The sequence below is a fragment of the Acomys russatus genome, chromosome 31, assembly GCF_903995435.1.
Source record: "Acomys russatus chromosome 31, mAcoRus1.1, whole genome shotgun sequence".
Taxonomy (NCBI): Eukaryota; Metazoa; Chordata; class Mammalia; order Rodentia; family Muridae; genus Acomys; species Acomys russatus.
The window spans coordinates 32685544-32706762 of record NC_067167.1 but is presented as its reverse complement, the minus strand read 5'-3'; the positions used below and the strand labels follow the sequence as shown (position 1 = coordinate 32706762).

The 21219-nt window shown below is 43.1% G+C and overlaps 1 protein-coding gene across 1 annotated transcript; it reads left to right on the top strand.

Moving 5' to 3' along the window:
* Positions 1–770: 770 nt before the first annotated feature.
* Glipr1 (GLI pathogenesis related 1) lies at positions 771–20775 on the top strand. Its single transcript, XM_051139699.1, has 6 exons — positions 771–1032; positions 5098–5337; positions 13135–13244; positions 18305–18390; positions 20475–20501; positions 20596–20775. The coding sequence occupies exons 1-6, from the start codon at positions 859–861 to the stop codon at positions 20748–20750; spliced, it is 792 nt and encodes a 263-aa protein (XP_050995656.1). The 5' UTR covers positions 771–858; the 3' UTR covers positions 20751–20775.
* Positions 20776–21219: the final 444 nt, after the last annotated feature.

The window sequence follows — 21219 nt, the reverse complement described above, 5'->3', positions numbered from 1 at the left end:
GGGGGGCTCGGGGAGGCTCTTCATCAGATCTTTCGAAGCTGGGCGACCCACCCTAAGTCTGAGCCACACCTTCTGGTGGCCCCCCGCACCCCCCCCCCACAGCAAAGGATCGGGGAGAAGGGGGGCTTTTGCCTGCCTGCTACCTCACTCTTGCTAGGATGCTCCTCATCCTGTTGCTTGGTTAGGAGTAGACACTCTGCTTCCGCGGGATTCAAGCGTAAAGCGGAGACCAGGCTCCAACTCCTGCGTTAGATTGATGAGACACCCTGCCTCAGGGAACTGAACAATTCGGCCTCGCCTTTGTTGGTCCACTGAGACCACATCCTGTAAGCCAATCTAATAAATCCCCCTTTAATATATATTTTATGTCATGCCCGTTCTTTTCCTTTTAGAGAACGCTGACTAATACTCTTACTTTGAAAGAATGCAGAAATCCCACCGGGGATACCTCTCAGCTCAGAGCCTGATGTCGCCTAAGAAGAATTCCTGGTTTCTAGGTGCAGCGTCGCTGAGAGGCACCGACAAGACAGGGTTAAGAATAAAATGAGCTGTAATCCATATATGGTGAAACCCCAGGGAGTACATTTCATGACGATTTCATGTTCTGCTTTCAGGCTTCCCAAGCTGAAGTTGACTGTGCTTTTGTGAAGCTGGCCACACAAGAAAGAAAGAAAGAAAGAAAGAAAAAAACCTAAATGAAGCCCGTGCTGAAGAGGTAGTTCAGTGGCAGAGCACTTGCCTGGCACAAGTGACCCTGGATTCAATCTCCAACACGGAAGAAACAGTCCGTAGCCTGAGAGAACCAAGCGCTCGGTCAGAATCCTGAGGCTCTGGAGTCTGGGTCCAGCCAGAGGGGTCATGCTGGTCGTCCTTGCTGTGACAATCTGGATGGCTTCTTCTGTTTCCAGTTCTTCGTATACCGCAAGTACTTTGCCAGATATAACAGCTGAGGAATTCATCAAGGAATGTGTTCACATTCACAACTTACTTCGGTCCAAAGTGAACCCGAGGGCCAGGAACATGCTGTACATGGTGAGTGCACTAAGCAGTATCCATAGCGCATGTCAGTCAGACATTGCTTTAATTTGAGTGTGAATTCTAGGTACTCCTGACTGGGTTTGGTTTTTTTGTTGTTTGTTTTGTTTTGTTTGGGAGGGGGTTTGTTGTTGTTTTGTTTAGGCTTTTTGGTGGGTTTGGTTTTGCTTGTAATTCGTGTGTGCAATAAACTGAGAGTGCGCTCGGAGCCCACACAGTGAAGCCCCGTCCCAACACTGCCTTAAGCAATGCCACAGGCGTTAATCAGTTATTTCTGTACACGCCTCTCCCCAGCCGGGAGCAGCAAGCAGACTTCCCTTTGTCACTTTTTTTCCCCCTGCTAATATTTGTGAGGTTTCTTTTTGTGCCTTAAGTTGTTTTTTCTTTTTAATTGTTGTGTTCTGTACACAATTATGGTGACTCATGATAATGTCACCCAAGTGCTTTGATGACACTCATAGCATTGCCCTTTCGGCCCTCTCTCTCTGCTCCCTTTGTTGTTCTGCTTTTATGTGATCTTCATCTCTCTTCATCTGCTTTCTTTGACTTCCGTGATGATCTCCAGTCCCATCTATTTTCCTGCAGATGGTGTCATTATTCTCTGTGCTGAACAATACTCCATAGTATGCTTATGTACACACATACACACCCATCCACATAAGTCTGTTTGTGGACCACTGGATGTACTCCACAGCTCGGAGATTATAAATAGTACCACAATAAAAATGAGGGGTATGTAGATATCTTCAGAGGGTGCTGGCTTCCATCCCTGTAAGTGCATGCCCAAAAATGTTATAGCTGAATCACGTGATAGTCTTGTGTGTGGGGTTTTTTTTGTGTGTGTGTGTGTGTGATATTGGTTTCCAAAGTGGCTGAACTAATTTACATTCCTATCAGCAGCATGTAAGGGCCTTTTCTCCAGCCACATATTAATGTACTTTTTATTTGCATTTCCCTAATGGCTAAGGATATTGAGCTATGCTTCTCTGAAGGACTCTGTTCAGCTCGTTTGTTGGTTATTGGATTTGTTATCCTGTTAGCGTTTAGCTCTTTTAGCTCTTCATATATTTTGGGTATTAATCTGTGGATGGATGAGTAGCTAGGACATCTTTTTTTTTTTTCCTTTCTCTCTCTCTCTCTCTGTGTTTCTCTTTCTCTTTCTCTCTCTCTCTTTCCTTCTTTTTTTTTTTTTTTCTTTCTTTTCTGAAGATAGGGTTTCTCTGTGTAGCCTTGGCTGTCTTGGAACTCACTCTGAGGACCAGGCTGGCCTCAAACTGACAGAGATCTGTCTGCCTCTGCCTGCCGAGTGCTGGGATTACAGGTGTGTGTCACCTGAGAGAGTCTCACCAGTCCTGGCTAACCTGGAACTTGATATGTAGGTGAGGCTGGCCTCGAACTCAAAAGATCTGCCTGACTGCACCTTTGGTGTTGGATTAAAGAGACGTGTATTATCGCTCCCAATTTCTCTCCCATTCTTCAGGCTGTACCTTCACTCCAGAAATGTTAGCTTTTGCTGTGCCCATGGTTTAGAGTTGGAGCAGTCTCACCTGCCAGTTCTTAAATGTTGCCTATGCTCCATATACTGAAATCTTAGCCAAAGTAATCGGGCAGAAGAGAACAAAATAAAAGCTACAGATAGAAAAAGGTGAGGTAAAATTGAGACATTTGGCTATGGTGGTTTCAGGTCTCATATTAGGATTTGTAATACATCCTGACTTGTCTCTTATACGTTGCAAGAACCTGGTTCTGTGCTTCTGTGTGCACACAGCCAGTTTCCTCAGCACCATTTTTCTAAAGTCCTCTTCCATTAGTGTCCTTTGTCTGTCTTGATGCCAATACCACTCTTCTCTTTTCTGACCCGCACCCGATTTTTGAAGTCCAGGTTGACAGTTCCTCTAGCACTGTTATTTTTTGCTCAGAAGCCCTTCGGCCTATGGAGCCTTTGTGCTTCTGTGTGAACTGTCAGATGCTTTTCTGTAGCTCTAAGAAGAAAGGGTTCGGAGTGAAATGAGTCTGTCAGCATCTTTCAGTGGTCCTGCCATTTCACAACCCCAAGTCCATGAGTATGAACGGCTTCTTCCATCAGCAGGTCTCAAACTTCCTAATGCTGCAACCCTTTAATACAGCTCTTCATGTTGTCATGATCCCGGCCATATTTTCATTGCTACTTCATAACTGTAATGTTGCTACGTTATGAATCGTAATGTTAATATATAAAGAGAGAGGTTTGCCAAGGGAGGGTCACGCCCCACAGGTTGAGAACCATTGCTCTGCTCTAGCATTGTCCCCAGTATGTCTCTAGTGTGTCATAACAGCATGGTCTGGTGCCTTGTATTTGATTGTTAAGTTATTTTACTCCCCGAGGTTGGCTTGCGGTCTTTTATGAGCAGACATGTACCCCAAAATGACATTTGTAACCTTGCCTGAGAAATTATTCCTGATTGACTGGATAAAAGGCTTCACCTGGACAGAGTAGCAGTGTGGGGGCAGAGCTGAGGTTCTCAGACTTTGGAGGCAGAAAGATCATGAGGGGGTGGGTACTAGGAGCCATGGTATAGGTAAAGAACCATGTATCCTGCAAGAATTGATCCTCATGGAGAAAAGCGGCCAGGATGAGAGTATAAGCCAGTATTTTATGGAATTATGCATGGGAGGTAGCCCAGACAGAAATGATTAATAAAGCAGATGGCATGTGAATGGGGGCAAGGAAATAATGAAATAGCATAGGTGGAACTATCTGCCCCAGCCCCAAGTAAAATAAGTATTATTATAAAATGAAACTGGTGTTTATGTCTTTTATTGATTATGACAGGAGGTTAGGTAATACTGCCATAATTATAGGATGTTTAATAATAAACATTATTAGCCCAACTTTATCTTTTCTATAACCTACTTGTGACTTTCACAGTTTTCTTTGTAGACATTTTTCATCCCCTTGGTAAGGATTATTCCTGCATATCCTATAGCCGGAGGAATGGAATTCTGGAGATTCTTTTTTTCTTCTTCTTCTTCTTTTTTCCCACTACTACTTTACACAAAGGCTAGCATGTATTGGATGCTAATTTTTTTTTATAAAAGCATCTTGAGTATTTATTTATATTTTTATTTTCTTAATTTATTCAGATTACAACTCAGTTGTTATTCCATCACTTGTATATGCTCCCGTTCCTCCCTCCCTCCCGCTTTCACCCTATCCCCTCCCCTAGGTCTATGACCCAGTGGACCTCCTCCCCCATTATATGGTCATAGGCTATCAAGTCTCATCTTGGTAGGATGCTGATTTTTTTAATTGCCCTACTGCATCACTGGACTTGCTTGTCTCCCAGGGCATCACCTGCAGATGCGGGCATTTCTGCTTCTCTCCTGGTCACTCTCTGACCTGACTCTTCTTATTTGTACTGGCTGATTCTGTGCCAGCTCGACACACTCTAGAGTCGTCAGAGAGGAAAGAGTCTCAGGAGGGGAAAATGCCTCCACGAGATCCAGCTGTAAGGCATTTTCTCAATTAGTGATCAACTGGGGAGGGGGGGGAGCTCTTCCCAGTGCAGGTGATTCCATCCTTGGGCTGGTGGTCCTGGGTTCTATAAGAAAGCAAGCTTGTTCTGGGAGCAAAGCCAGTCAGCAGCACCCCTCCATGGTCTCTGCATCAGCTCTTGCCTCCAGGATCCTGCCCTGTTTGAGTTCCTGTCCTGACTTCCTTTGGTGATGAACAGCAGTGTGGAAGTGTACACTGAATAAGCCCTTTTCCTCCTCAACTTGCATTTTCTTCATGGTATTTCACAGCAACAGAAATGGAAGACATCGTCTCGACCTAGTTAGCAGGTAGAGACTAGTTAGCATAATAGACAACAGCTCCCTTCTGGATTCTTGTCATCATGCCTTTTGCCACTTTCACTCCCACTCCGAAAGGGACCGGGACCTGGCCCTAAAGTAGTAAGCCAGTGAGGCCTACAGATCTGAATGTGGGCAGGAGGGCGAGGGACAGCCTTGTGTTATTAATAACACTCTTACAATTTTGAGTAAGAGATTTCTTCCTTGACTCCTATGTTGTTTATGTTTCAGTCTTGGGACCCAAAACTAGCCCAGATTGCAAAAGCATGGACGCAGTCTTGTCGGTTTCAACACAACCCAGAGCTGATGTCGCGGCTACACCCAAACTTCACCGTACTGGGAGAAAATATCTGGACCGGATCTTTATCCCTCTTTTCAGCATCTTCAGCCATCAAATCCTGGTACGATGAAATCAAATACTATGACTTCAGCACTATGAGATGCACCAATGTCTGTGGCCATTACACTCAGGTAAGTAAGTATGGTGTCCTTATAGAGTCTCTTGAAACCGCCATTTAAAGGTGAAGAAAGAACTGAACTCGGTGTTGGGAAAATAGTGAGCTAGTATGTTAGTTATGAGAGGAAAACACACTTGGAGTCATTGGTAACATAGTCATTAGTTACCATATGCAAGAGCCATCAGTCTAGGCCGTACGAGATACTCGCGCGAGATAACCTGCATACATTACATTCATTAAAGCCTCGCAGTATATCTGACAAAGTGAACTGAACTCTCTTCTCACTAACTACGTGGCTCTAGGGGAACATTTACGGTCATCTCCCTAACTCAGTTTGTTGACGGATAGATGGTACAAGCTCCCTGACATGTTTGTGGTAAGGACCTAAATGAGTCTTACAGTTTAGAAAGGTAACCGCCGTGCTCACTGACCAAGTGGGAGTTCCCGGATGTTCTCCCGTGACGAGGTCCCTCTTCTGCGGGGAAGACAGAACATGGTAGTCTACTGAAGAGGTTAGGACCACTAATTCAGTTCCATGTCTATATGGGAGATAGATATGATTTTGAAAATTCGCTTTCTCATGACCCAGGGATTCGCCTTCCTATTTTTCCTAGATGTAAAGGGGGATTTACAAATTTGTTTCTGTGGTCTGAAGTCTGCGTGACATGAAGTTGAATTTACTCTTCTGGGTTTGACTCCCTGGGGTGAGGGATACAAGTATGGGTAACAAGTCTGTTATAAAGTGAATTGTGTTCTGACTGCTACCTATTTTTGCATGCTCAGGTACTTAAAATCAATTAAAATACCAGGCTCGTTCATATCCACTGTACACCTATGCCTGGTTAATTTATACTGGAGTCTCTTTCTTTTCAAATTCAACAAACTCCATTTTCAAGAACTACCTGCCACATCACTTACTGTGTGGGACAAAGTGTGAACCCTTGACTGGATAGTTTATGTATCATCCTTGCTCAGAGAAACTCTTAATTGTGCCAGCCATGCACACACGTGACTCCCCAAATCAGGGAGAGCTCTTCTGAGAACCAGAAGCCATTCCCAACTGTGTCCTGCTGTCCTTAACAAATGACTAATAAGCTAACACAACACCTATAGCATACAATGGATGCTAGCCAACATTTGCACATTTCTGAAAAAGTACAGGAGACACAAGAATTAAGAAACTTGACAACGTTATCGAAGTGCTGAAAAACCAAGAGAGTGAACAAACGCTAAGTGAGCTAAGGCAAGTGGAACTGGTGGCATGGAAGTTGCAGCATGTGGAGGGAGTTATTGAAATGGAGGTATAAGAACACCGCCACCACTGGGACTGAGGAAGATGGCTCAGTGGTTAAGAGCACTGTCCGTTCTTCCAGAGGTCCTGAGTTCAATTCCCAGTAACCACCTGGTGGCTCACAACTATCTGTAATGTGATCTGGTGCCCTCTTCTGGCATGGAGGTATACATTGCAAATAGAGCACTAATAGACATAAAATAAATAAATCTTTAAAAAGAATACCACCACTGTTTCTCATTTAGTAAGTCTGACATGGGCTCAGAATTCTGCATCTTATGGAGAATATTCTGGGTAAAATCAGTCACAAGTAAAATGAAAAAAATAAAAATTTCAAGATGAAGCAAAAGTTGGAAAGTTAAAGTACAAGTGTCATATTGGCCCTACAATATTCAGTGTCTCAACAAAACACTGGCCCAAGCCACTTCCACTGCCCGTCTAGACTAGAGTTGAGTCCCCTGCTTGAGATTCTTGACAATATATTTAGAGAGCTGGTCCTTGGGTAACAGTCCTTTTTAGTCATGGAGAAAAATCTATCTCTAGCTAAAGAAAGGCACTACTCCTTGTCTCTGAGATTCTAGGAACAACCTTTGTAGACTCTTCCAGCTCCCAAACCAAGTAAAGTCAGTCTGCATAAGGCAGGTGCTCCTACCCATGTCACCATGTCCCTTCCCATGTCACCATGTCCCTTGTCCCAGCAGAAGGCCTGAGGGAAGCTCAGATTCCATCCACCACTCACTCTCCCCCGCCCTCTACACTCTCCTCAGTGAGTGTGTCTCAGGTAGGGTTTTATTGCTGTGAACAGATGCAGTGAGCACAGCAACTCTTATGATGGAGGGCATTTCACTGGGGCTGGCTTAGCTTCCTTTGGCATGGCAGGAAGCATGGCAGTGTGCAGTAGACACGGTGCTGGAGAAGGAGCTGAGAGCTCTGCATCAGGATTGTGAGGCAGCAGGAAAAGAGTGACACTGGGCCTGGATTGAGCATTTGAAACCCTAGAACCCACCCGCAGGCCACAGCAACCTCAACAAAAACACACCTCCTAAGAGCATCAGTCCTAGGAGTTACTGGGGCCATTTTTTCTTTCAAACCACACAGTGTGATAATTTTTCTACAGTAAGCTTGACTTCTTTGCTGCAGCCAGACTGGCTATTGTTGCAGTTCTGTGAATGTGTCTTCTCCCCCTTGAGTTCAAACAGATGATGCTTCAAAGACAGATACAGCTCCAGCTCAACCTCCCTTCCCAGAGAATGGTCCTATGCCATGTCTTAGAACCATTGAGAGTGATCAGAGCTTCATGTAACAATGACCACCTCTGTCTACATTTTGAAGATTCCTGCTACCCTCCAGATCACTCACCATTGTGCCCACATACTTAGCCCAATTCTTGGCACAAAATGGCTTGATGATTATGGTAAAAAATTTCATTTTAAAATGTGATTTCTCTCCCACTTTCCCCCTACTCCCCTCCCCTATGTCTGTGACTGAGGGGGACCTCCTCCCCCTGTATATGCTCTTAGAGTATCAAGTCTCTTCTTGGTAGTCTGCTATTCTTCCTCTGAGTGCCACCAGGTCTCCCCATCAAGGGAACATGGTCAAATATGGGGCACCAGAGTTCGTGTGAAAGTTGGTCCCCACTCTTTACTCGACTATGGAGAATGTCCTGTCCATTGGCTAGATCTGGGTAGGGATTCAAAGTTTACTGCATGTATTGTCCTTGGCTGGTGCCATAGTTTGAGCAGACACCCCGAGCACAGATCTGCCCATCATAATGTTCTTCTTATAGGTTTCTAGGACCCTCTGGATCCTTCCATTTCCCCATTCTCCCTTGCTTCTCTCACCTAGAGTCCCAATAGGAAGTCTTCCCCTCTGTCCCACTTTCCTGGTATGTGAAGACTTTCATGGGACATGCCCCTTGGGCTAGTGTCCAGATGTAAGTGAGTATATATCATCTGACACTTTCTGCTTCTGTGTTAACTCACTCATTTTGAACATTTCTAGTTCAATTCATTTGTCTACAAATTTCAGGAATTCTTTGGGTTTTGTTTTGTTTTGGTTTGGTTTTTCGAGACAGGGTTTCCCTGTGTAGCCTTGACTGTCCTGGACTCATTTTGTAGTCCAGGCTGGCCTCAAACTCACAGTGATCCACCTGCCTCTGCCTCCCGAGTGCTGGGATTAAAGGCGTGCGCCACCACGCCCGGCTGAATTCCTTGTTTTTAATAGTGTAAATGTACCACAGTTTCTTTATCCATTCTTCTACTGAGGGACACTTAGGCCGTTTCCATGTTCTGGCTATTATGAATAAGGCTGCTATGAACATGGTTGAACAAATTTTCTTGTTGTGTGCTGGAGCATCTTCTGGGTATATTCCAAGGAGTGGAATAGCTGAGTCTTGAGGAAGCCTTATTCCCAATTTTCTGAGATAGCACCAGATAGATTTCCAAAGTGGCTGTACTAGTTTGCATTCCCACCAGCAATGAAGGGGTGTTCCTCTCTCTCCACATCCTCGCCAGCATGTGGTGTCGCTTGAGTTTTTGGTCTTAGCCATTCTGATGGGTGTAAGGGAGGAATAGGAGGATACAAGAGATGGGATAACAATTGAGATGTAACATGAATAAATTAATAAAATATATTTAAAAAATAAAATGTGATTTCTCTATCACTGTAAAAGATGTTTGGTGGTTGGTTTGTCTTCAAGACAAACTCATTAGCTCCTCAAAGGTTTTCTGTAGTCTTTGATACTAATCATTTTTAGTAGAGATGAGACATCATTTATGGGAATCAGGGAAGTAAAGAGGTAGGATGTAGGATGCTTCACTGAAAAAAGGAGATCGTAGCTGGGTGGTAGTGGTGGTGCACACCCTTAATCCTAGCACTCAGGAGGCAGAGGTATGTGAATCTCTAAGTTTGAGGCCAGCATGGTCTACAGAGTGAGTTCCAGGAGATCCAAGGCTACCCAGAGAAAAGCCTGTCTCAAAACAAACAAACAATCCTTTATTGTTAAACGCCTCCATTTGCTCCATAGCATAGCTATTGTGAACAGTGCTATGATAAATACCAATGAGCAAGTGTGTCTGTAATACAATGACTCGAGCCCATTGGGAATGCTGCACAGCTAGAGCACATGGTGGATCTACTTGAGTTTTCTGAGAAACCTCCACACCGATTTCCACAGTGTCTGGGTTAGTTTGCACTCCCACCAACAGTGAATAAAGATTCCCTTTTGTCCACATATGTCTTTCCAAAGACAAAACAAAAAACAAAAACAAAAACAAAGAGAGAAAGGAGAAAACCATTGGAGTTGCTGAATACGCAGCCACATACTGATTTAGACTAAGCTTGGAGCTCCCTTGAGCATTGGGCCCAGTCTGACAGCACAGCTGCCTTCTTGGGAACCAGTTCTGTTGTCCGTTTCCTCAATATCAGGGACCGCGTTTTACATCTGTTTTACTGACAGCTACAATAGTTTCTTAAGCCAAGTTTGCAATTATTCTTTGTTTCTACTCCCTCTGCCGTCTTATTTAGCTGTGTGCCCTCAAGAGTTCCATCTCTGGTGTCACCCCATCCTCTGAACTGCAGATGGTTAAGCCCAGCAGCTATGGAATATATAGAAGGCAGCTCAAAGTGAACATGTTTGAACAGGACTTTGTGCCCACGGTCCTATTCACCTTGCTTATTCCCTAGTCTGTCTCAAAAAAAAAAAAAAAAAAAAAAAAAAAAAAAAGGCACTTGAGTCCCAAGCCCAAATGCTCCCCCAAGACTCAGAACAAAATAGTGTTTTCAGCAATTCTTGTGAGTCATGACCTCCATCGGTTTCCAGGAATTCCATCACCCAAGAGTGAGTCACCATGTATTCATTTGGAAACAACTTCCAGAGTTGCCTCCCCCTCCCCCAATCATCTCAGTCATCTAATAAGTCCCAAGTGAACCCAGAAAGTGTGTTTTCCTTACCTAACAGAACTCCTTCAGTCTGCTGCCTTTGATCAGATTGTCTATGACTGTCCCCCAATCAGATTGTGCCCCCACTTGTCTTTTTTTTTTCTGCCACTCTTAACATGTCAAACAATTTGTACTCCGGGATCCTTTATCCCTGAGAATGGATCTTGTCCATTGTCCAAGTCTTGTGATGTTTATTCCCAATCTACATCCTCATTGCTCACATCTCAGTTCAAAGGTCACTTCAGCTATGTCTTCCCTAAGCAAGCCTTTGAATCATCTGCTGCTTTCTTCCCTTCAGACACTCCGCCAAGTTACCCAGTTTTATTCCATTGTACTAGCTCTCCATGGGAAGTGCGGCTTAGAGTAAGCATTGGAGAAAGCAGGATTGTCGACCACACAGGCTTGCTTCCTTCAGTGGAAGGAAGAACGATGTCTGGTCACCTAGAATGCTGGCATGAAAGTGGGCAAACAACCCTGGTGATCTTTTGCTATTCTATTAGGAACCAGCTTCCACTTCAATTTCCCCCGAATCCTGAGAATTGTTTGGCCTCTCATCCTGGGCTTTGTCTCTTAACTCATCCTTACCAAAGAGATCCCATGTACCTTGGCATCCTCCATCACTAGAATCCATGTATGCTTCTTTTTTTTTTTTTAATTAATTTATTCTTGTTACATCTCAATGTTTATTCCATCCCTTGTATCCTCCCATTCCCCCCCCCATTTTCCCATTATTCCCCTCCCCTATGACTGTTCCTGAGGGGGATTACCTCCCCCTGTATATGCTCATAGGGTATCAAGTCTCTTCTTGGCTACCTGCTGTCCTTCCTCTGAGTGCCACCAGGTCTCCCCCTCCAGGGGACATGGTCAAATGTGAGGCACCAGAGTACGTGAGAAAGTCATATCACACTCTCCACTCAACTGTGGAGAATATTCTGATCATTGGCTAGATCTGGGAAGGGGTTTAAAGTTTACCGCCTGTATTGTCCTTGCCTGGTGCCTTAGTTTGAGCGGGACCCCTGGGCCCAAATCTGCCTATCATATTGTTCTACTTGTAGATTTCTAGGACCCTCTGTATCCTTTCATTTTGCTATTCTCCCATGCGTCTCTCATTTAGAGTCCCAATAGGATGCCCTCCCCTCTGTCCCAGTTTCCTGGTAAGTGAAGGCTTTCGTGGGACATGCCCCTTGGGCTAGTATGCAGATATAAGTGAGTATATACCATTTGAGTCTTTCTGCTTCTGGGTTAACTCACTCATTATGATCATTTCTAGCTCAATCCATTTATCCACAAATTTCAGGAATTCCTTGTTTTTAATAGCTGAGTAGTATTCCATAGTGTATATGTACCACAGTTTCTTTATCCACTCTTCTACTGAGGGACACTTAGGCTGTTTCCATGTTCTGGCTATTATGAATAAGGCTGCTATGAACATGGTTGAGCAAATTTTCTTGTTGTGTGCTGGAGCATCTTCTGGGTATATTCCAAGGAGTGGAATAGCTGGATCTTGAGGAAGCCCTCTTCCCAGTTTTCTGAGATAGCACCAGATAGATTTCCAAAGTGGCTGTACTAGTTTGCATTCCCACCAGCAATGAAGGAGTGTTCCTCTCTCCCCACATCCTCACCAGCATGTGGTGTCGCTTGAATTTTTGATCTTAGCCATTCTGATGGGTGTAAGATGGAATCTCAGAGTTGTTTTGATTTGCATTTCCCTGATGACTAAGGAGGTTGAGCATTTCTTTAAGTGTTTCTCAGCCATTTGATACTCCTCTGTTGAGAATTCTCTGTTTAGTTCCAAGCCCCATTTCTCTATTGGGTTATTCGGTTTGGTGGTGTTTAATTTCTTGAGTTCTTGGGACCTCATGAGGCTGAGAAGCTTCTGTAAGGCAGGAGACACTGTCAAGAGAACAAAGCGACAGCCTACAGACTGGGAAAAAATCTTCACCAACCCTACTTCTGACAAAGGTCTAATATCCAAAATATATAAAGAACCATGTGTATGCTTCTTACAGACCCATTTCTACTCAAGGCCCTAACTGTGAGCACTGCTTATCAGCCAATAGAATTCATTCTTATTGTAAAGGTCACGGGTGATTTGCTACTTCCCAAGGGAATCTCAGTGTCGCTATCCTGAGGCTTTGTTTTGAGAATTATCATGTGGAGACCCCCCCTTCCTCTCCTCCCCCCCCCCCTGCTTTGTGTTGAAATGTGCATGAGAATTAAACCATGGGCATCAGAGTCTCCAAGTTTTAATCCAATCTGACCAAGTCCAGCTGTCTCTGGTTTTCATTTTCACCTCTCCGTGGTTCGTTCCCCTGCCAGCAGTGACACCTGCAGGGACCCTACAGCAGCCTTCCACACTGTCATCTCATCACGAACATGTTCATTTTACGCATGCGCCCATGCACACTGTACTGGGATTGTAATTCAAGACTTGTTTCTAGCTGAATTTTGAATGCCTAAAATTTCCTTAGGTAGAGGTTGTTGGTACAACTAAGAGCAGATATGTCTTCCCATAATGGGAAGGATCATAACTAACTGTTCATTTCATCATTTCTATGGTAAGTCTTCTTGTACTTTCAGGTTGTTTGGGCAGATAGTTACAAGATTGGCTGTGCAGTGCAGTTTTGCCCTAGAGTGTCTGGCTTTAATTATCCTGATGCAGCCCATTTTGTATGCAACTATGGACCAGGGTAAGTGCCTGAATTAAGTTCTAAAAATATACTAACATAGGTATTCATTTTGAATATAGAAAATCTAGAAAAGGCATAAGGGAGGAATCTGAAGGCCTCTAAATCCCTTGTCCAGAGACTCACTCCATTGATGTTCTCATACACTGTGTGAATGTGTGTGCACGTGCACACACATACGGACACGTGTACACACGTGCTTTAAAACGCTACAAGAGCATTCATCTCTTAAGGGTAGCAAGACTAAAATGCTCACCAGGGACATATATTGATATATTGATAATACAAGGAAGGAGGGTTGACATTGGCTTATTGCTTTGTCAGGCAATATTGTTTCTGGACTTCAAAACAAAGAACTAATGCAGAATTGCTCTGTTCACACTAATTACTTCATTACATTAGACCATTGAATTTGTCAGCTAGAAACAGTTTCTCCCTCCTGGAGATGAGAAAAGTGATTCTACTTTGCTCACAAATCACATACTTGGAAAACTGTGGTCAGATCAGAAATCAAGGTTTTGAAGCTTGCTTTCAAAAATTATAAACACAATGGCTGGTGATGCTGACTCATTCTGTGTGTGAATGTTCCATAGGTTTCATGTGCTGGCTCGTTCTTGCTATCTTCCTTCTGTACAGAATGCACGTGTTTTCAGTTGTTCCTATGTTTCTCGAGAGTTGCTTTGTGTCCTAGTATGGAGTCAATTTGGGGAAAGTGCCATGGGCTGCTGAGAAGAAAGAACATTTAGTGTCTGGATGCGATGTTCTATAAACATCCGTTATATCCCATTTAACTCCAGGCTGTGTCTATTTAGTTTTTGTCTGTACGACCTAGGGATAAGAGTGGGGTATAAAGCCACCCATTACCACTGTGTTAGGGTCAATGTCATTTTAGCGCTAAACATGTTTTCTTTTGTAAAATTTGGTGGTATTGGGAGTTTAAATGTTTAGAACTGTAATGTCCTCTTGGTGGACTTTTCCCTTAGTGAATAAATATGAAGTGTCCTTCCCTGTCCTGATAAGCTTTGGTTTGAAGTCTATTAAGTCGTGTGTTAAAACAGCTGTCTGCTGGGTTTTTAGTTATGTTCACTTAGAATACCTTTTCCCACCCTTTAACTTAAGGTGCTATGTTTTTCATGCTGAGGTGTTTCTTGGAGGGAGCAAAACACTGGATCTTGATTTCTACTCCAACCTGGTAGTCTTTGACTTTTTCTTAGCAATTGAGATGATAATTATTGATTACTTAACAATGTTTATTAATCCCTGTTAATTTGTTGTGGTGGTTTCTCAACTCTCTCTTGGTTATCTGCTCTAGGATTGTTTATTCCTTGTGTTCGTTCTCTCAGGTATGTTTAATCTTCTCTTCAGACTGACATATACCTTCCAGCATCCTATGTGAAGCATCTTAGTGCACATTCATGCCAAGATTTCCTCCTTTGATTCGAACCGACAGTTTTGTTGGGTATAGTAGTCTTGGTTAGCATCTCTGCTCTTTCGGAACCTGTAAAGTCACCAGTGAAGTCAGGTATTATTTTGAAGGGCTTGTGTTAATCACTATGTCATGAGGAGTTTCTTCTGTGTCTATATGGTGTTCTGTATGACTCCTGCACCTTGATAACAGAATAACAGAGTTCTCTTTCTTTAGATTAGGAAAAAAAAAAAAATTTTTTTTTTTTAGTTAAAATGAAAACAAAAACACATTTTCTCTGCTTTTGACTTGCATTTCTTTTCCTTCAATACCTATTATTTGTAGGTCTTTTCATAGTATACCAGATATCCTGGGTATTTTCTTCCTGGGTTGTGTGTGTGTGTGTAACATTATCTTTAACTAATTCTCTCTCTCTCTCTCTCTCTCTCTCTCTCTCTCTCTCTCTCTCTCTCTCTCTCTCTCTCTCTCTCTCTCTCTCTCTCGCTGCAGTCCATGGGTGAGGTTTTCCTCTGAGCTTTTTGTTTGACTTCCTGGGTTTTTCAATTAAAGTTTTATTGCAGTTTAGCGTTTCTTCAGAGAATCTCCTTATTGAATCTTCTTTCACATCGTGAGTTGTTTCCATCATCTTATTCAAGTCTTTTCAGTGTCTCTGTTCACGCATTTACTCATTCCCCCTGATATACTGAACCCACCTGTAATTCCTATGTTAAAGTCCTTATCTTGGGCTAAGTTGCTTTTCTCAGGAAATATTATATGGGGGTGTTGGATTCTTGAGAAGACATACTAATAACTCATGTTGTGTTGTTGCAATGGGGACTTGTGCACTCAGTTAGTTGGTGCTGTCTGTATGGATGGATATCTAAGTTCACCTGTGTTGACTGGCTGTTCGAATCTTGTCAGGCTATGGACCTCTGTATGATGCTTAGTTTCAGTCTTGGGGCCACTTTGGGGTCCTGGTTCTGCTGAGCAGTGGGTGGGGTGGTGGATAGCTGTGTAGGCAGGAGGAAAAACCAGTTCAGAGGCCCATAGGTGGAATCACCTGTGGTGCTCCAGGTAGTTCTAGAGCTCAGATGTTGGGTGGCTGATGGTCGGGAGGGTGACTTGCCTGACCTGGAGTTCTGGTTTAGACTCCACAGTGTGACTGGCATGGTCAGTGGGTGCTGACAGGTGAATGGGCTATGGAGAGGGGTCTGGCTCTGGAGGTCCCAGTGTTCCAAACCCAACAGTGGCTCATGTGTCCGAAAGGCAATGAGGTCCCCTAAATGGGGTTCTCAGTCAGGCTCTGATTAGTCCCTGGTGGGGGCTCTCAAGGTCATGGCTGGGCTTCATAACCAAGTCAGTAGGTGGTGGAAAGGCAGATGGCAGAAAAATACTGTTTTTCCTTTCCATCTCTTTGCTGACTAGTTATTAAAAATCACTTTACCAGACTGTTCATTTAAATCTTCTTTTGTGAATTATATTGCCTGCCCCATTCTTCTATTGTGGTGATTCTCTTAGTGAGATTTACAGTTGTGTATATTTTAGGGCTTTAAACCCTTGTCATGTGTAACCATTTTCCTTATATTTGCTGCCCTGAGTTTTGCTTGGATTCCTGAACTGGAACAAACTCATTTTTTTTTTTTTTTTCAGAATTATTGTTCTGGGGAGGTAGTCAATAATCTGATTGTGTGCAAACCAGAGGGAGGAACTAAAGTCAAGTGTCTCTTAGAATAGTTTTGACTTAAAAATCTCATCTGGAAAGGGAAACAACAGAAAAAGTGGCCAAAATTGTAACTGAACCAGTGACAATTTTTCATGACCTTAGAAGGGTAGGTTAGGGCCATTGGAATACTGTGTGGCCTCACATTGGTCTCTGAATCTGTTGTACCCAAAAAGTCAACAATGACAGCAATACCAATTAGTTCCTATAGCTGTAAAAGTTACATAGGAGAACGATCTAGAAATAAGAAGTATAGACAGTACCTAGCAGTTATTGATTAAAATATTTATTTTTATAACATTAAGTCTAAATATGAATTCTAGTATGGATCCATGCTATCTTCAGAACTGTATCAAATTTTGAACTAGATTATTAGGCTTGTATAAAATAACTTCATAGATCTTCTTTTTAATAAATAGCCTTTACTGGCCTTCAAACGAGCCAGCCAGTCTTATCTTGAAAGTTGTATTCATGAGGTGTGTGTACATAAAAGGATGAGGCACTGTGGCCTTGATGGAGGAAGTGTGTCACTGGGGTAGCTCTGAGGTTTCAAAGGCCCATGCCGTGCCGAGCTCTGGATCGGGATATAGACCTCAGCTGCTTTTCTAGCACTCTGCCTGCCTTCGTGCCATGCTGCCAGCGTGATAGTAACAGGCTCAGGGCTCTGAAGTTGTAAGCAACCCAATTAAATGCCACCTTAGTCATGGTGTCTCTCTTCACGGTACAGAGTAGGGTGGAAGAGGGGCTCACAGAACCAAGGAGGGAGTAAGGTTTAACCACTAAGATAGGCCAGTGTTCTTCTGGCACCACTGCCTTAGGCCATCCCCTTGAGGGCCTTTATGCACATTCTTCTTGTCTCTCCTCTTCCCCAGGGTACCAAACCTCTTACTCTCAGGTTTCTAGGACAATAACAAAAACATTTTGCTTCTTCACTAGGCAGAATATGGTAAAATCTTTATCTTAAGCACACCCACCCAAACAAATCCAGGTCTTTCTGGTTTCATGTTTTTCGCAAAATTAATCTGCCAATTTCTTAAGTGGCATTTTTCCCTTATATTTTAGTTTGGAATGCCCAGTTTAAAAATAAGGTAACAATAATTTAATCAAAACCCTTCTACAACTTGGGCTGCTCACTGTGTGCTGTGCTTTCTAACGATGAAGGACACCCCAAGCACGTTTCATTTCATTCCATACATGTACACCTGCGTCTTCTAATCTCATTTGGCTTCAAGCTGTTTCAGAAATTAATATTTTTGGGGGTTGAGGCTGAGTATTTATTTGCCTACCATGGATGAAATCATAGAAAATAGTCCAAACATGTTTGATAGCAATTACTGAGCTCTCTCTGACCCTTAGATTTTTAATTATATAACAATTATTAGTTGCTATCACATTTATATGCAAATGAATTGTTTCTAATTTCCCCATCTTTTTCTTCTGGAGATCATTACCACAGCCCAGTAGTGTGTCCAGTAAAAACTATGATGGCTGGTATGTTGACAATACATATAAAGTATAATAGCTTTTCTACCCTAGGTAGTGTTTGAAAGTAATCACATAGGCTATGGGTTAAGTAGAGCCCAACATAAGGTATTTCTACATTTCTTCCTGATACACACACACACACACTGAGATCCTTGGCAAGTTATTAATCTCAAGTCTTCAGTTTCCTTACCTGCTAAACAGAAACAAAAATAATTCATTCTCAGAGTCATCTCAGAATTCAATGCAATGGCATACATTATACAAGGTCCCTAGACACAGGCACATTACACGATCCCCTCAGACACTGGCAACCTTGTACTTGCTTCCATCTCCATGCGTTTTATTAGCCTCCTGAATCTTCATCCATCCCATCATCATTCTGGATCTGGGCAGGCATTTGGTGTAAGGAACAACTGTGTTGGGGGCTTCTACTAACGGTCATCTGCTTTACAGAGGAAATTACCCAACGCAGCCATACAAACAAGGTGCCACTTGCAGTGACTGCCCAACAGATGACAAGTGTCTGAACAATCTCTGCAGTAAGTAAGATAACAATACTTTCCACAGAACTAGGGCATAATAAGTACTTGTCTTATCCAGTAGCTATTTTCTAGAAAGCTGTGACATAATAGCTCACTGTTCTAGGCCCAGACTTAAGCTTAACAGCGTGTCCTTTAAGATGTCTCCCTAACTTCCCATGGTGCGAAGGGAAACCAGAGCTACTGTGGTTACTCCGACCCCATGGTTCCTCTGTGCCATCCCTGTGATAAACTACCTCATAGCATTGAGGCTGGGAGAAGGGGGGCTTAGAAAAGAAGGGGGGCAGTAGTCCAGGTTTCACTGTATGAACCCTGTTAGGAAGTGTCGGCTGTACACATCATTCCCAAAGTCCCTTCTAGACATAAATCCCCGGAAGCTGTGCACTTTCCTCCATTTAAACAAACTTTTTTTCCAGGTATGAAATCATACCTGACCCATTTTTTCCTCTCAATCCATGAATCAGGAAATGCAGTAACTTCTTCTCAGAGCCAACATGCTAACTAATGAAGAGTTGTACCTGTGACCCTGGCCATCACTCTGTACCCATTTCCTCAATAGAATGCGTACACCAGCACTACATCATACAGGGAGTGAAGTCATCCAATGAACTATCTCAGTTAATAGTATCTGCCACAGCATGAAAGTGCTAGCAGTGCTTTAGCTGTCGCCCTTTAGAGCGCTAACATGGGATGGTGTCCACACTTGATGGCTGCAGGGCAATAATGAAAACCCCTGAGCTCTCTGGACTCTCTGGACACAAACTTGCATGGTACTCATAAGACATTTACTTTAGATGACTTTAATACCCTCTAGAGTGTCACTAATTTTCTACTTATAAAGCTCAACTTACACGCTTCTTAAATATGTTGGCCTACTTGAAAGCATCTTACTTTTGTACCAATACTGAAAAATCAGGTTTCCAGTTGAAGCATAACCACCCCACCTTTTATGGTGAGGTTCAGGCAGTAAACACTGTAAGATAAAAGCTTTTATTTAACAGAACCTAACTGACAAATTACACCGTAAGATGAAAACCTAAAATCCCCCCATCTCTTGTTTATCATCCGTTAAGCACACAGTATCACTATGCAACACTACTGTGCAAACGATGGACATGCGAGTGGTACATGAGGTAGTTTTAGCTGGTACATGGATGTCCATTTGTTTCCCTACGTGAATCGTGGCTGTATGACTCTGCAGGTACACGTGGGAAAAACAAACACCATGCCTTCAAAGTCACTGATATAACTGTCAAAAGAAGTTAGGATCATGGCACTCGGCCTGGGCTCGGGTACAATGACCAGAGATGCTCACAAGTGCCCAGAACCAGCTCCTAAATGGTCCATCCTAGGCACTCCACAGCAGCCCATGTAAAAGCAAGCTAGAAGGCCAAAAGTGGTCCAGGAACTCTCCTTTCCCAGTGCTCTGAATATCAAAATCTGAAGTCAGAAAAAGAGACAGAATTTTGACTTTAGATAAGCCGGATGCCCCGCGGAGGCTCTGATGTTGTCCTGGGCTGGGAGAGAAACTGCTGCCTCATTCACTATAAACAGTACCACTCTACATGAGGAGCTTAGAAAATACTTTAATTTTATTACTTAAAACAAATAATTTAATTTAATCTTTAGTTTCAACCACAGCACAAAATAAGATTCATCTGGTAGTTGTGGCATATTAAATGACATTTCCATTCATTATGGCAGAATTTCTTTTGTACAAAAATTCACATATTAAGTCTGTATAAAAAAAAAAACTGAAAAGGGCTGGGCGTGGTAGCACATGCCTTTAATCCCAGCACTCGGGAGGCTGGCAGATTTCTGTGAGTTTGAGGCCAGCCTGGTCTACAAAGCGAGTCCAGGACAGGCAAGGCTACACAGAGAAACCCAGTCTGGGGCAGGGTGGAGGGGCAACTAAACAATACTAAGTTGACCTAGTAGCAAAACCTTTATTGATCTTTGAAAATCACTGTACTTAAAGGGTAAGTCAAGTCCATACGTAGAAAGCTGTAATTGGAAACATATATGTGTATGTGCCTACATACTACCTATATCTAACCAACCTTTTCTTAATTCTGGCTTCACAGTTAACCAACAACGAGACCAGGTCTCACGTACGTATGCAAACCTTCAGCTTTTCACTGGGTACTGTGTGGCTGGGTTAGCACACGGGGAGAAACTAAGAGCCCACTCTTGTTTATTCCACAGGTTACTACTCTGTAGACGATCCAGATCGGGTCATAACTCCGCGAAACAGATACACATCTCTCTTTCTCATTGCCAAGTCAGTTCTACTACTACTGTCTGTCCTCATTACCATTTGGGTAAAGCACAAATACCCCAATTTAGTTCTTTTGGACTAATGCCATGGTTGGGGATGGGAGAGAGGGGTTATTTTACAGTGTTTGAGAAAAATGTTTCAATAAAGCCTTGGTCAAAAGAAGGGCTTAGTTTCCAAAGTCTACAGGGTAAACTCATCTCTCTGCTTTATGACTCAGACTGTCCAGACTGCCACAGCGAGGCTTTCAGCAAGTGCTTTCTCCCAAGGTTTCAGAGTTCTAGATCTGTAAAATGCATTTTGATGACTCTAAGTGATGGTTCAGGGTTAAGAACATTTGCTCCTCTTGCAAAGGACTGGTGGCGTTTGGCCTCCAGCACTCACTTGGTGTCTCACTAGCCCTCTACCTCCAGTTCCTGCAAATCCAGCGCCCTCTTCTGGCTTCAGCGGGCAGCGCTCATGCATGCACAGGCAGGGGAGATAGCTACGTACATTTTTCTGGTACCATTTCCTCCGAGTCAGAATAGAATAATAGTGACTGAGAGATTTTATTT

Excerpts from the sequence above, each read along its gene's own strand:
- Glipr1 (XM_051139699.1), top strand. The coding sequence starts at position 859 with ATGCTGGTCGTCCTTGCTGTGACAATCTGGATGGCTTCTTCTGTTTCC. Across the intron at positions 13,245-18,304 it reads GTATGCAACTATGGACCAGG|AGGAAATTACCCAACGCAGC; the intron begins GTAAGTGCCTGA and ends TCTGCTTTACAG. Across the intron at positions 18,391-20,474 it reads GTGTCTGAACAATCTCTGCA|TTAACCAACAACGAGACCAG; the intron begins GTAAGTAAGATA and ends CTGGCTTCACAG.